This window comes from Nycticebus coucang, chromosome 2 (assembly GCF_027406575.1).
Source record: "Nycticebus coucang isolate mNycCou1 chromosome 2, mNycCou1.pri, whole genome shotgun sequence".
Taxonomy (NCBI): Eukaryota; Metazoa; Chordata; class Mammalia; order Primates; family Lorisidae; genus Nycticebus; species Nycticebus coucang.
This window is the reverse complement of record NC_069781.1, coordinates 121,537,415-121,550,754: the sequence shown is the minus strand read 5'-3', so window position 1 is coordinate 121,550,754 and position 13,340 is coordinate 121,537,415. Positions and strand designations below refer to the sequence as shown.

Genomic DNA, 13,340 nt, shown 5'->3' with positions numbered 1-13,340 from the left:
TTAATTGACAAATAATATATATATTGATAGGGTACACTGATGTTTCAGTACCTGGTACCCGTGTATATTGTGGAATTGTCCATTCGGGCTAGCTAATAGGTCCTCACCACACATGCTTATTATTTCTTTGTGGTGAGAACACTTAAAATCTATTCTTTTAGCTATTTTGAAATATGTCATATAATATTTATTATTAATTATAGTTAGCATACTCTGTAACAAATCACAAAATTCATTCCTTCTAAGTGAAACTTTGTACCCTTTGACCAATGTCTCCCCTTTCCCCATTCAATCCCCTACCACCACCACTACCCTGGCCACCTGCTAGTGACCACCATTCTTCACTTCTATGAGTTTGACTTTTTCAGATTGTACATACAAGTGAGGTCACCTGGTGTTTCTGTCTTTGCCTGGTTTATATTACTTGGCACATTTCCTCTCTGGCTCATCCATATTGCTGCAAAGGACAGAATTTCCTACTTTTGAAAGGCTGGATAGTATTGTCATGTATGCGTACTGTTTTCTAAAATCCATTCATCTGTTGATGGGCACAGCCATGGTTGTTTCTGTATCTTGGTCATCATGAATAATGCTGTAATGAACATGGGCATGCAGACATTGCTTTGCCATACTGATTTCAATTTTTTTGGACATCTACCTAGAAGTGGGATGGCTGGATTATACACCTATGGTAATTCTATGTTTAGATTTTTGTGGAATCTTTATATTGTTTTTCAAAATGGTTGCACAAATTTACATTCCTCCCGAAAGTGTGGAGGGTTCCCTTTTCTCCTTGTCCTCACCAGCACTTTTTATCTTTTTGGTAATAGTCAATCTAACACATGAGAGGTGATAGCTCATTATAGTTTTAATTTGCATTTCTCTAATTATTAGAAATGATGAGCACTTTTTCATATATCCATTACCCATTTTTGTATAACTTCTTTTGACAAATGTCTATTCAGGTCCTTTGCCTATTTTTTAACAGGGGTATTTGTTTTCTTATTATTAAATAGTTTGTATTCTTTGTATATTTTGGATACTAGCTCCTTATCTGATATTTAATTTGCAAATGTTTTCTCCCAATCTGTGATTTGTCTCTTTGCTCTATTAATTGCTACTGTAGTTGTGCAGAAGATTGTTAGTTTGATGATATATTATTTGTTTATTTTTGCTTTCTTTTTTGGGGTCGTATCCAAGAAATCACTCTTCCAAACCAATGTCATATAGATTTTGGCCTATGTTTTCTTCTCGTAGCTTTTTCGTATCTTTACAGTTTCAGGTCTTCTGTTCTTTACTTAACAAATGCAATCAATGTAACCTGGTTCTTTGTATCCTCAATGAATCCCCAACAATGAAAAAAAAAAAAGATTTTAATTCATTTTGAGTTGGTTCTTGTACAAGGTATGAAATAAGGGTCCATTCTCATTCTTCTGTGTATAGATATTCAGTTTTCCCAATACCCTTTATTGAAGAAACTGTCCTTCCCCCATTGTATATGTTTGGTGTCTTTGTAAACAATTTAATATAGATCTATGAGTTTATTTCTGGGTACTTCTTGGGAAGGATTCATTCATGAGAATGTTCTCCAGGATCACCACTTGCCTCTCTCAGTATGGTGCCCTGTGTACATACTAAAATGTGAAAAAACTAGCTTTAATGAAAATGAGAGAGAGAGAGAGAGAGAGAGAGAGAGAGAGAGAGAGAGAGAGAGAGAGAGAGCAAGCTCATAGAAACATGAGCTCTTTAGGGAAAAAGAGTTTAATGATCGTATAAATTTATGAAGCACTTGTGCCAGTTTTTCTTCCAAGAGTTCCCAGTGCATATTGAAATATTTAAGAATTTGAGAAGTCCTGCATCCATTAAAATTTTTCATTTCCAAGTGCTTTGGCTAGGAATTTCCCGCCTTCTCTGCTTCTCGGCTAGCACCTCAGTGCTTGTTAACCTTCTACAGGACACACTTTCAGAAACGCTGCAGCGAGGTTTCCTTTCCAAGTTTGGGAGCCTTGGAATCTTGATACTAATTATGAGGCAGGTTCACTCAGTCTAGATTTCAATAATAAGGGAGGCTGAGAGCAGCTTTTACTCAAATGTTAATAAAAGTGCTAAAAATAATTTGTTTATGATCGCAGAGAGTATAATTTAAATCTAGTAATACCTGTAGCCTCTTATCCTTTTCCGGGGTGACTGAGAAACATGACTGACGCCCAAAGGGGGCATTTCCAGTACCATTCAGTACCATCTCTCCTGGGATACCTAGACACCCACTGGGGCTTTAATTATTTCATATTGATTTTTTTTTCAACCTCCGAATTTTTTTTTTTTTATTGGTCAACTTCTTTAGAGAGGATGCTTTCTATTCCCTAATAGTTTGGTTACTTTTGCCATTTTGAAAACTATTGTCAGTTAAGTCTACTTTCATTTAATTGTTGCCAGAAAAAGGTGGTTTGTGCTTTCTTTTGGAAAATGTTAGTGAATTTTTGATAGCTCTCTACATGATTAATTATTGTTACAGTTTCATAGATGTTTTGAGAAAAAAATGAAAGTTTGCTCCCTGTAAAAAGTTTAACATGTATCTACAAAAAACAATATTGTTCAAATGCTCTGTATCCTTATTTTTGTGTACTTGATTTATCCAAGACTGAGGTGCTGTCTGAATGTCTCCTGCTTCTAGTCCATTTTTTTTCTCCTTTTCCCATTTTTGCATTATATATTTCATCCCCATGTTATTTGATTCTTAAGATTTATGAGTTTTATATGTTCATTGTGAATTGTGCCCTTTATCAAAATAAGATTTGAAAATCCCATTTAATGCACTTGATCTTGAATATGACTCTGTCGTATATTACTATTGCCATACCTACTTTAATTTATGTTTGCTTATCCTTTTAGTTTCAATATTTCTCCTTTAAAAATGTTTGCATAAAGGCAAACAAAATAAAGAGATAATTTAGGAGTGTTTCTCATACATGTCATCTTTTTCTTTTTCTCTCTCTTTAAAAATACCTCATACATACGATGTGCAGTAGGATTTTGAAAAAGTAATCTGAAAGTTTTTTGTTGTTCAATAAGGGCTGATTACCTATTCTTGCTTACAGCAGTTTTATTGTTACTTCTGTCATTTTGATTTTATGCTATTTTCCATGCTTCATTTCTGTTTTTTTCTTATGTAACACGGATCATGTTTCCTTTGTTCCCCCCACCATGTTTATAATTCTACCAATGCTTCTGGTTCTTAAAAATAACATATTTGTCTGATCTTATATTTCTCCATCAATGATAGTAGCTAACTGTGTTTCCTACATGACAAACACTTTCCCCATACATTAGGTAACTAAGTTACAACCACCTTTGCATGACATAGCTAATGGTATGGTTATACACTTTTTTAAAAAATTGAGACAGAGTCTTATTTTGTCACTCCCGGTAGACTGCTGTGCCAACCTCAAAGTCTTGGCCTCAAGAGATCCTCTTACCTAAGCCTCCTGAGTAGCTAGGACTGCAGGTGTCCGCCCCAGTGGCTGGCTATTTTTAGAGACGGGGTCTCCCTCTTGCTCAGGCTGGGCTCGAACTCCTGAGCTCAGGCAACACATTTTAAAGACGAGAGTCAGAAAGAAGTGTAGTAAAGAATGTGTGTAACTTCCCCAGAATCCGCAGCTGGAACGTGAACCTGGGTCACCTGCATTCCCTGGCTCTTATTGCCCCACTCCACCTGCAGTGTCAGAAATTGCATCACTCCAATCTCTGCTTCCATCACACCGCATCTTCTCTGGCTCTGCCTTCTTCTCTCATTCTTTCCTTAATAAGAACCCTTGTGATTACACTGGGTCCAATCTGATGATCTGAGAGAATCTCCCCATCATGGGATCCCTGATCTCATCTGCAGAGTCTCTTTACCAGGTGAACTAAGATTTTCACAGGTCCCAGGAATTAGGCCGTGGACCTCTTGGAGAGCCATTAGCTTACTTGCCACACCAGTGTAAGCAACTAACTCAACTCTGTCTTAGAAACAGGTTGTTCTCGTGATATTCCAGAGAGCCACATAAGGCAAGGTACTAAGTACTGCTTTTTTCGTTTTCAAGAATTAGGTAATATTACTATATCTATGTAAGTTGAAAATGTTTATATTTTTACTTAATTCCTCCTTCACATCTCTCTTTTTAATTTCATTTTAGAGACTGGTAATAATATCAATGTTTGATAATGTGTATTTTCTCCCTTAAGAATTATTTTTATGGTTTTATTATGCAGTAACCATTATTTTTAAGGGTTATTTAGACTTAAACCTTGTGTAACTGGACTTTATTATAGTCCTTTCATATTGTTTTTTAGTTTCATGTTAGACAGTGGAAGTGTGTCTTTAAGTTGTTGTTTTCAGTAAAGATAAGGGAATATGCTTTCTGAGATTTTGTATATCTGAGTGTGTATGCTACATTTGTTCATGAGCAAAAAAGGTTGGCTGGATGGAAATTTACTTTTTACAGCTTCTAGAGGCCACCTGCATTCCCTAGCTAGGGGTGCCTCCCTCCATCCTCAAAGCCAGCAACGTCAGGCTGACAGTGTTACACTGCTGGCAATGGTTCTCTGCTGCCAAGAAAGGTTCTCCACTTTTTATCAGTTGGGAGTGGATTTGTCCTGACTGGATAATTCGGGACACTGTCCTCTCCTCCAGTAGATCTTAAACATACCTGCAAAGTCCCCTTTGCCATGTTAAGCACCTTATTGCAGGTTCTGAAGGTGAAAATGTGGACATCTTTGAGGGCGACTCTTCTGCCTACCACATCTGCAGCACATCCTTTCCAGGTGCAAACACTTCCTCTGCCTTTCAAGGGCACGACTCCCTTTGCATGCACTTCACAGATTTATGAATACTTTATGAACATTCTCATAAGATTTTTGTCTGTTTTGTCTGTTTCCTTTATCTAGCAGGCTTATTTTTTTGTTAGGAAACCAAGTGGGTAGTTTCTTATTGGCCCTCTTAATACTCACTTGATTGTGGTGAAAAATTTAGATCTTCAGCTTGGAAGATAATTTCTGGGCAGTGAAGTTCTTGTGCTGCTAAGGGATGGCTGTCCCCTCTTTGGTTACCGAAGACTGGGTAGGCAGGGTGGGTGGGGTCAGGGACTCTCTTAGCCTCTTTATGATAATCTCTCTGTTTTTGTTAGTGAAAACTTTTTGTGAAGCCTTGACAATTGTTAACCAGTTGTCCTAGTTTCAATGGTTATTTCATTTTTTAAAAATCATTAAATCAGAGCTGTGTACATTAATGTGATCATGGGGCACCATACACTGGTTTTATAGACCGTTGGACACATTTTCATTACACTGGTTAACATAGCTTTCATAGCATTTTCCTAGTTATTGTGTTAAGACATTTATATTCTACATTTACTAAGTTTCACATGTACTGTTGTAAGATGCACCGCAGGTGTAATCCCACCAATCACCCTCCCTCTACCCTCCACCCTCCCTTCACTCCTTTTCCTCCCTTCCCTCCCTTTCACCCTTCCCCCTATTCTTGGGTTATAACTGGGTTATAGCTTTCATGTGAAAGCTATAAATTGGTTTCATAGTAGGGCTGAGTACATTGGATACTTTTTCTTCCATTCTTGAGATACTTTACTAAGAAGAATATGTTCCAGCTCCATCCATGTAAACATGAAAGAGGTAAAGTCTCCATCTTTCTTTAAGGCTGCATAATATTCTATGGTGTACATATACCACAATTTATTAATCCATTCGTGGATTGATGGGCACTTGGGCTTTTGCCATGACTTAGCAATTATGAATTGGGTGGCAATAAACATTCTGGTACAAATATCTTTGTTATGATGTGATTTCTGGTCTTCTGGGTATATACCTAGTAGACGAATTATAGGATAGAATGGCAGATCTATTTTTAGATCTCTAAGTGTTCTCCAAGCATCTTTCCAAAAGGAATGTATTAATTTGCATTCCCACCAGCAGTGTAGAAGTGTGCCCTTTTCTCCACATCCATGCCAACATCTCTGGTCTTGGGATTTTGTGATATGAGCTAATCTTACTGGAATTAGATGATATCTCAAAGTAGTTTTGATTTGCATTTCTCTGATAATTAAAGATGATGAGGATTTTTTCATATATCTGTAGGCCATGCGCCTGTCTTCTTCACAGAAGTTTCTCTTCAAGTCCCTTGCCCAGCCTGCGATGGGATCACTTGTTCTTTTCTTGCTTATGCGTTTGAGTTCTCTGTGGATTCTGGTTATTAAACCTTTGTTGGAGACATAACCTGCAAATATCTTCTCCATTCTGAGGGCTGTTTGCTTGCTTTACTTACTGTGTTCTTGGCTGTGCAGAAGCTTTTTCGTTTGATCAGGTCCCAGTAGTATATTTTTGAAGCTGCTTCAATTGCCTGGGGGGTCTTCCTCATAAAATACTCACCCAGACCCATTTCTTCAAGGGTTTTCCCTGCACTCTCTTCTAGTATTTTTTTTTTTTTGTTGTTGTTGTTGTAGAGACAGAGTCTCATTGTACCGCCCTCCGTAGAGTGCCGTGGCGTCACATGGCTCACAGCAACCTCTAGCTCTTGGGCTTACGCGATTCTCTTGCCTCAGCCTCCTGAGCAGCTGGGACTGCAGGTGCCTGCCATAACACCCGGCTATTTTTTTGTTGCAGTTTGGCTGGGGCTGGGTTTGAACCCGCCACCCTCCGCATATGGGGCTGGCGCCCTACTCACTGAGCCACAGGCACCACCCTCTTCTAGTATTTTTATAGTTTCGTGTCGTAAGTTAAAATCTTTAATCCAGTGAGAGTCTATCTTAGTTAATGGTGAAGGTGTGGGTCCAGTTTCAGTCTTCTACAGGTTGCCAGCCAGGTTACCCAGCACCATTTGTTAAATAGGGAATTTTTTCCTCACTAAATATTTTTTTTTTCTTTTTTTTTTTTTTCTCACTAAATATTTTTAATTGACTTGTCAAAGATCCAATAACAGTAAGTAGCTGGATTCATCTCTTGGTTCTCTATTCTATTCCAGATATCTACTTCTCTGTTTTTGTGCCAGTACCATGCTGTTTTGATCACTATTGATTTGTAGTATAGTCTGAGGTCTGGTAGCGTGATTCCTCCTGCTTTGTTTTTATTTCTGAGTAATGTCTTGGCTATTCGAGTTTTTTTCTGATTCCATATAAAACGAAGTATTGTTTTTTCAAGATCTTTAAAGTATGACAGTGGAGCTTTAATAGGGATTGCATTAAAATTATATATTGCTTTGGGTATTATGGACATTTTAACAATGTTGATTTCTTCCCGGTCATGAGCATGGTATGTTTTTCCATTTGTTAACATTTTCAGCTATATCTTTTCTTAGAGTTTCATAGTTATCTTTATAGAGATCTTTCATGTCCTTTGTTAGATAAACTCCCAAATATTTCATCTTCTTTGGCACTACTGTGAATGGAATAGAGTCCTTAACTGTTTTTTCAGTCTGACTATTGTTGGTATATTTAAAGGCTACCAATTTATGAATGTTGATTTTGTAACCTGAGACGCTGCTGTATTCCTTGATCACTTCTAAGAGCTTTGTAGTAGGATCCCTGGTGTTTTCCAGATATACAATCATATCATCTGCGAAGAGCAAAAGTTTGATCTCTCTGACCCTATATGGATACCCTTGATCGCCTTTTCTTCCCTAATTGCGGTGGCTAAAACTTCCATTACAATGTTAAAGAGCAGTGGAGACAATGGGAAGCCTTGTCTGGTTCCCGATCTGAGTGGAAATGATTTCAATTTAACTCCATTCAATAGGATATTGGCTGTGGGTTTGCTGTAGATGGCCTCTATCAGTTTAAGAAATGTCCCTTCTATACCAATTTTCTTAAGTGTTCTGATCATGAAGGGATGCTTGATGTTATCAAAAGCTTTTTCTGCATCAATTGAGAGAATCATATGATCTTTGGTTTTTAATTTGTTTATGTGCTGAATTATACTTATAGATTTATGTATATTGAAGCAGCCTTGAGACCCTGGGATAAAACCGAGTTGGTCATAATGTATAATTTGTTTGATGTGTTGCTGGATTCTGTTTGTTAGGATCTTGTTGAATATTTTTGCATCTATATTTATTAGTGATATTGGTCTATAATTTTCTTATCTTGTTGGGTCTTTTTGTGGTTTGGGGATCAGGGTGATGTTTGCTTCATAGAACATGTTGGGTAGTCTTCCTTCTTTTTCTACATTTGGAACAGGTTGAGTAATATGGGTACTAATTCCTCTTTAAAGGTTTGGTAGAATTCTGACGTGAAGCCATCTGATCCCAGGCTTTTCTTTTTAGGGAGATTTTGTATGGCTGATGCTATTTCAGAACTTGATAAGGGCCTGTTCAACATTTCCACTTGATTCTGGCTAAGTCTTGGAAGATGATGTGCTTCCAAGTATTGCTCAATTTTCTACATATTTTCGTATTTCTGAGAATAAAGTTTCTTGTAATATTCATTAAGGATTTCCTGAATTTCTGAGGAGTCTGTTGTTATTCTGTCTTTGTCATTTCTGATTGATGAGATTAGAGATTTTACTCTTTTTTTTCCTGGTTAGGTTAGCCAATGGTTTATCTATTTTATTGACCTTTTCAAAAACCAACTTTTTGATTTATTGATCTGTTGTATAGTTCTTTTGTTTTCAATTTCATTTAATTCTGCTCTAATTTTGATTATTTCTTTTCTTCTACTGGGTTTGGGGTTGGAATGTTCTTCCTTTTCCAGTTGCTTGAGATGTTCCATTAAGTTGTTAAATTCCTCTTTCTGTTCTCTTCAGGAAGGCTTGCAGTGCTATGAATTTCCCTCTTAGGACAGCCTTTGCGTTGTCCCAGAGGTTCTGATAATTCATGTCTTCATTGTCATTTTGTTCCAAAAATTTGGCAATTTCCTTCTTAATCTCATCTCTGAACCAGCTATCATTCAGCATAAGGTTACTTATCTTCCATGTTTTTGGAATAATTTCTATTCCTTTAAATTTACTGAGGTTAGACTTGTGACCTAAGATGTGATCGAATTTGGAGTATGTTCTGTGGGCTGATGAGAAATATGTGTATTCAGTTGTGTTGGGATGAAATGTTCTGTAGATGTCTGCTAAATCCAAATGTTGGACGGTTAGGTTTAATCCTAAAATTTCTTTGCTCAGCTTCTTATTGGAGGATCGATTCAACACTGCCAAAGAAGTGTTGAAATCTCCGACTATTATGGAGCTGGAGGAAATCAAGTTGCTCATGTCTGTTAGAGTTTCTCTTATAAATTGAGGTGCATTCTGGTTGGGTACATAAATATTAATAATTGAAATCTCATCATATTGAGTATTGCCCTTAACAAATATGAAGTGACCATTCTTATCCTTCTTTGCTTTTGTTGGTTTAAAGCCTATTGTGTCTGCAAATGAATTACAACACCTGCTTTTTTCTGATTACCATTTGCCTGAAATATGGACGACCATCCTTTTACCCTGAGTCTATATTTATCTTTTAAGGTAAGATGTGACTCTTGTATGCAGCAAATACCTTGCCTGAGTTTTTGTATCCATTCAGCTAACCTGTGCCTCTTTAGAGGACATTTTAAGCCATTCACTTTAATGGAGAATATTGATAAGTCTGGTAATATTTAGGGTATCGAGTTTTTCAAAAGTCCAGCGGACATTTTTAATCCTTTCACCACTGTGGAAGTTGGAGTTTGATCAAAAGTTTCTGAGTGAGTTTACTTTTGTGGTAGAGGATTGAGCTGGTCATTATGAAGGATAGGTCTGAGAATATCCTGAAGAGCTGGTTTGGTTATGGCAAATTTCTTCAAGATATGAATGTCATTAAAGTGTTTAATTTCTCCATCATAAATGAAACTTAGTTTAGCTGGATACAGGATCCGGGCTGGAAAGTTATTTTGCTTTGGGAGGTTAAAAGTTGATGACCACCCTCTTCTGGCTTGAAAAGTTTCAGCAGAGAGATCTGCAATCATTCTAATATTCTTCCCTTTGTAGGTAATGGATTCCTTACGTCTGGCTGCTTTCAGAATTTTCTCCTTCATATTAACTTTAGTGAAGTTAATTATGATATGCTTGGGGGATGTCTTATTCGGATTGAGTTATGCTGGGGTTCTGAAACTGTCTGCTATCTGAATTGCAGAAGCTCTTGGCATGTCTGGAAAATTCTCTTTCATAATTTCATGGAGAAGGGCCTCTGTGCCTTGCAAGGCCACTTCATCGCTTAAAGGGATTCCAGTGAGGTGGATATTAGCCTTCTTTGAATTATCCCACAGCTCTCTGAGAGAATGATCCATTCTTGCTCTTCATTTCTCTTCATCTTTGAGAGTTTGGGAGTGTTCAAAGGCTTTGTCTTCAATATCAGAAATCCTTTGTTCTGCTTGCTCCACTCTGTTACTGAGGGATGTACTGTATTTTTTAGATCTTTGAGGGCTGAAAATTCTTGCTTCAGTGCATCAAAATTTTTGGTGGTTTTGTCTTTAAATTCATTAAATTGTTGAAACAACTTTTGAATTTCTCTTCGAATTTCTAATTCCAAGTTTTGAATTGCTCCTCGAATTTCTAATTCCAAATTTCCATCCATTCTATTAATCTTGTTTGCAATCTAAATTGTGAATTCGATTTCTGACATCTTGTCCAGCTGTTTATGAATGGGATCTTCAGTTACATCTACCATATCTTTCCTTGGGAGGATTGATCTATTCTGGTTATTCATGTAACCAGTGTTTGTCCGCCAATTTCACCCTATGATTATTTTACACCGTTTGATTTTTCCCCTCGAGCTTTGTTGAGGACCCATACAACACTTTGGCCTGAGAATCTGGGGACCTGTTTTGTGTGGTGGGACTAAGTGGTTCTGTCTTGTTTTCAGCTGTTCTCTGTCCGACCCTAGTGAAATAGTTACTCTGGGTTGAAGTCTCAGCTGTGGAGAAATACCAGCAATTAAGTCACCCTGCCCCCCACAGGCAACAATTGGAAAAGGAAAATCAAACCTTCCTACAACCACACACCCAGGGCACCACTTGAATAGTCCTCGGATGATTGGCTCAGTTCAAAAGGTCCAAACCAATTATCTCAGTCAGCACCTGTCTCAGATGGGACAGTTTAAAAGTTCTCTGGCAACTGGATTGCAGGGGTCTGGTGACAATTCAGATATGACTTGCTCTGGTGTTCCGTGGAGTCAGGAGGAAATATATTAGTCTGGGAAGGTTGATGCCTCCTTCCCCACCTTGTGCCTCTGTCACACCCTGTCACTGATAGCCCCGCAGGGCTGTGACCCAGTTGCCTCTAGTGAACAGATACTCCAGGGTTTGCACCTGCCTGAATCACAGGGAAATCTATATCTGCTCAGCCAGGCTACTGCGCTCTGCCTCTATCCAGCAGGGGGAGGTGAGGCCTGACAACCTTGGGCACTTGATGGAGGCTGGGGGGTGTTCACTGAGTTCCAGCCCCACCCCTGATTGATGTTATTGACAGAACAGAACAGAATAACTTTGTGGGAATTTGTTTCTGTCCCTGCTAAATTCCCCTGCAGAAGAGAAGGTGTTTTGAGTTCCCAGAGCCTGCGCCTCAGGCCCTGTCTTTGCTCCTGCTGGTTTGTATTTGGTTAGCTGTCAGTTCTAGGCTTTTGCCTTCCTTTTTCTATAGGCTGATTATCCCCTGAGGGCTGGGTGCATCTTAGGCTCAGTAAAGCAGTCCTCTGTGTCAGCCCCGCCCTGGGAATTTCCCAGCTCTGTGCATGCATTTTCTCTTTCCCACACTCCACCCAGGCCGGTACCACCTCAGGCAAACCCCTTTACTCCTGTGGCCTGCGTTTCCGTCCCAGATCTGTTCTGCGGTGGTTTCCACTTGAGAAGATGCCCGGCCTCCTCTGGTTGCCCAGGAAGACAGAGGGTGTGGCTTTGGAATATCCAGGAGTGAGCCTTATTGGTGCCAATAATGGCTGCTGCTCTGTGCCTCGGGGCACCGCCACTCTGGTGTGGTTCCCTCTCAGCTGACAGTCCTCTCCTCACTCCTGTGCTGCAGAATCAGCACTGAGCAGCTGCAGTCTAGGCCCTGTCCACACTCCTCAAGAAATCACCCAAGAATCTGAACTCCTGGGGGACATGCCTCCAGACCTCAGAGTGAGAGTGGAGGGGAGTGCTAGGAGCTAGAGTTGCAGGTAGAGAATATATACAGTTTTATGCCTGGCAGGAGAACGCAATTGCACCCTAGTAGGGGAGGTAGGTCCAGTTTTTGGAGGGTCTCCAGTGGAGTGTAGTGGGAGGACCTTTGAACTCTGCTCATTTGTTTGAGGGGCACTCTGAGCCATTCTCATAGGGGAGGGGATTCACGTCCGCTTGGTGATGGATTTTGTATGTTTTGTTTGTATCCTTGGGGTCACCTCAGCGGGGTTGATGTGCGTTCTTCAACCTTCTTTCTTGGTGCAGCTCTAATCCACCAGGTTACTTGCTAAATTTCTGTCCTTTAAGTCTCCTTCTGGATGGGAGCCTCTGTGGAAACCTGGCTTTGGTCATCCATCTTGTCTCTGCCTTCGCTTCAGGTTTTTTGAGAATAGGGATTTTGTCATTTTTACATTATAGCGCTGATTGTAAGAACTTGTTTCCCCTCCTTCAAGTCTGTACACATTCCTCCAGTTATTTCATTTTTGCATTATTTTGTATTTTAAATGAGTATCCAAATGGGGAGTAACAGTAGGAAAAAATCAATTCCTACTAGTTATTTGTTCTTTTAGCTTAGCAATCCTGAAGCAGTTGATTTCTATCTTTTCCAGGACATTCACAACCCTCCTTCACTGCTTGGTCCTATGACACATGTGCTGCTGAGGTTTTCTCTCTCACACTCTGCAGAGCTCTGGGGATGCCTCTGTCTTCGTGGTGACCACATTCTTCATGTGTCACAGCAACAGGAAGAGTGCTTCATGTCCCTGTCCTCTTGCTTCTAGTGCAACTTGAAAACAAATCTCCTATAACACCAAAGCATGCAGGAATGGTGCTTCCTGTTCAATTTCACTAAACTTCTAAATAGCAAGGGTGGCCCCCTTTTAATCACTTGCTGCCCAATATATACAGGGCAGATTAAGTGATGCTATGAGGAGTGATACAAATGTAATCTGTTGCTGCTGTTTCTATTATTTACTATCAAAAATATTAATAATACACATGCCTGCTTTATTTTTGCTGCAGACTCACCTGGATATCCTGGAAAAAAGTGTCAACCCCAAACAGGTCTACTTCCGGCAGGACGTTCTCTGCCAGACGTTGGGAGGGAATCCGTGTCCACTGGTAACCATCACAGCCATGCCTGAGTCCAACAGCACTGACCATTTAGAGCAGTTCCGTGAG

At 39.3% G+C, this 13,340-nt stretch overlaps 1 protein-coding gene across 3 annotated transcripts in view; it reads left to right on the top strand.

Annotated features, from left to right (window-relative positions):
* AGBL1 (AGBL carboxypeptidase 1) overlaps positions 1–13,340 on the top strand; it is a 698,527-nt gene that overhangs the window by 151,550 nt on the left and 533,637 nt on the right. For all 3 annotated transcript variants that reach the window (XM_053581727.1, XM_053581726.1, XM_053581728.1), the window contains exon 17: positions 13,182–13,335. In XM_053581727.1, coding sequence (XP_053437702.1) covers positions 13,182–13,335 — 154 coding nt within the window. The remainder of the gene's footprint in view (positions 1–13,181; positions 13,336–13,340) is intronic.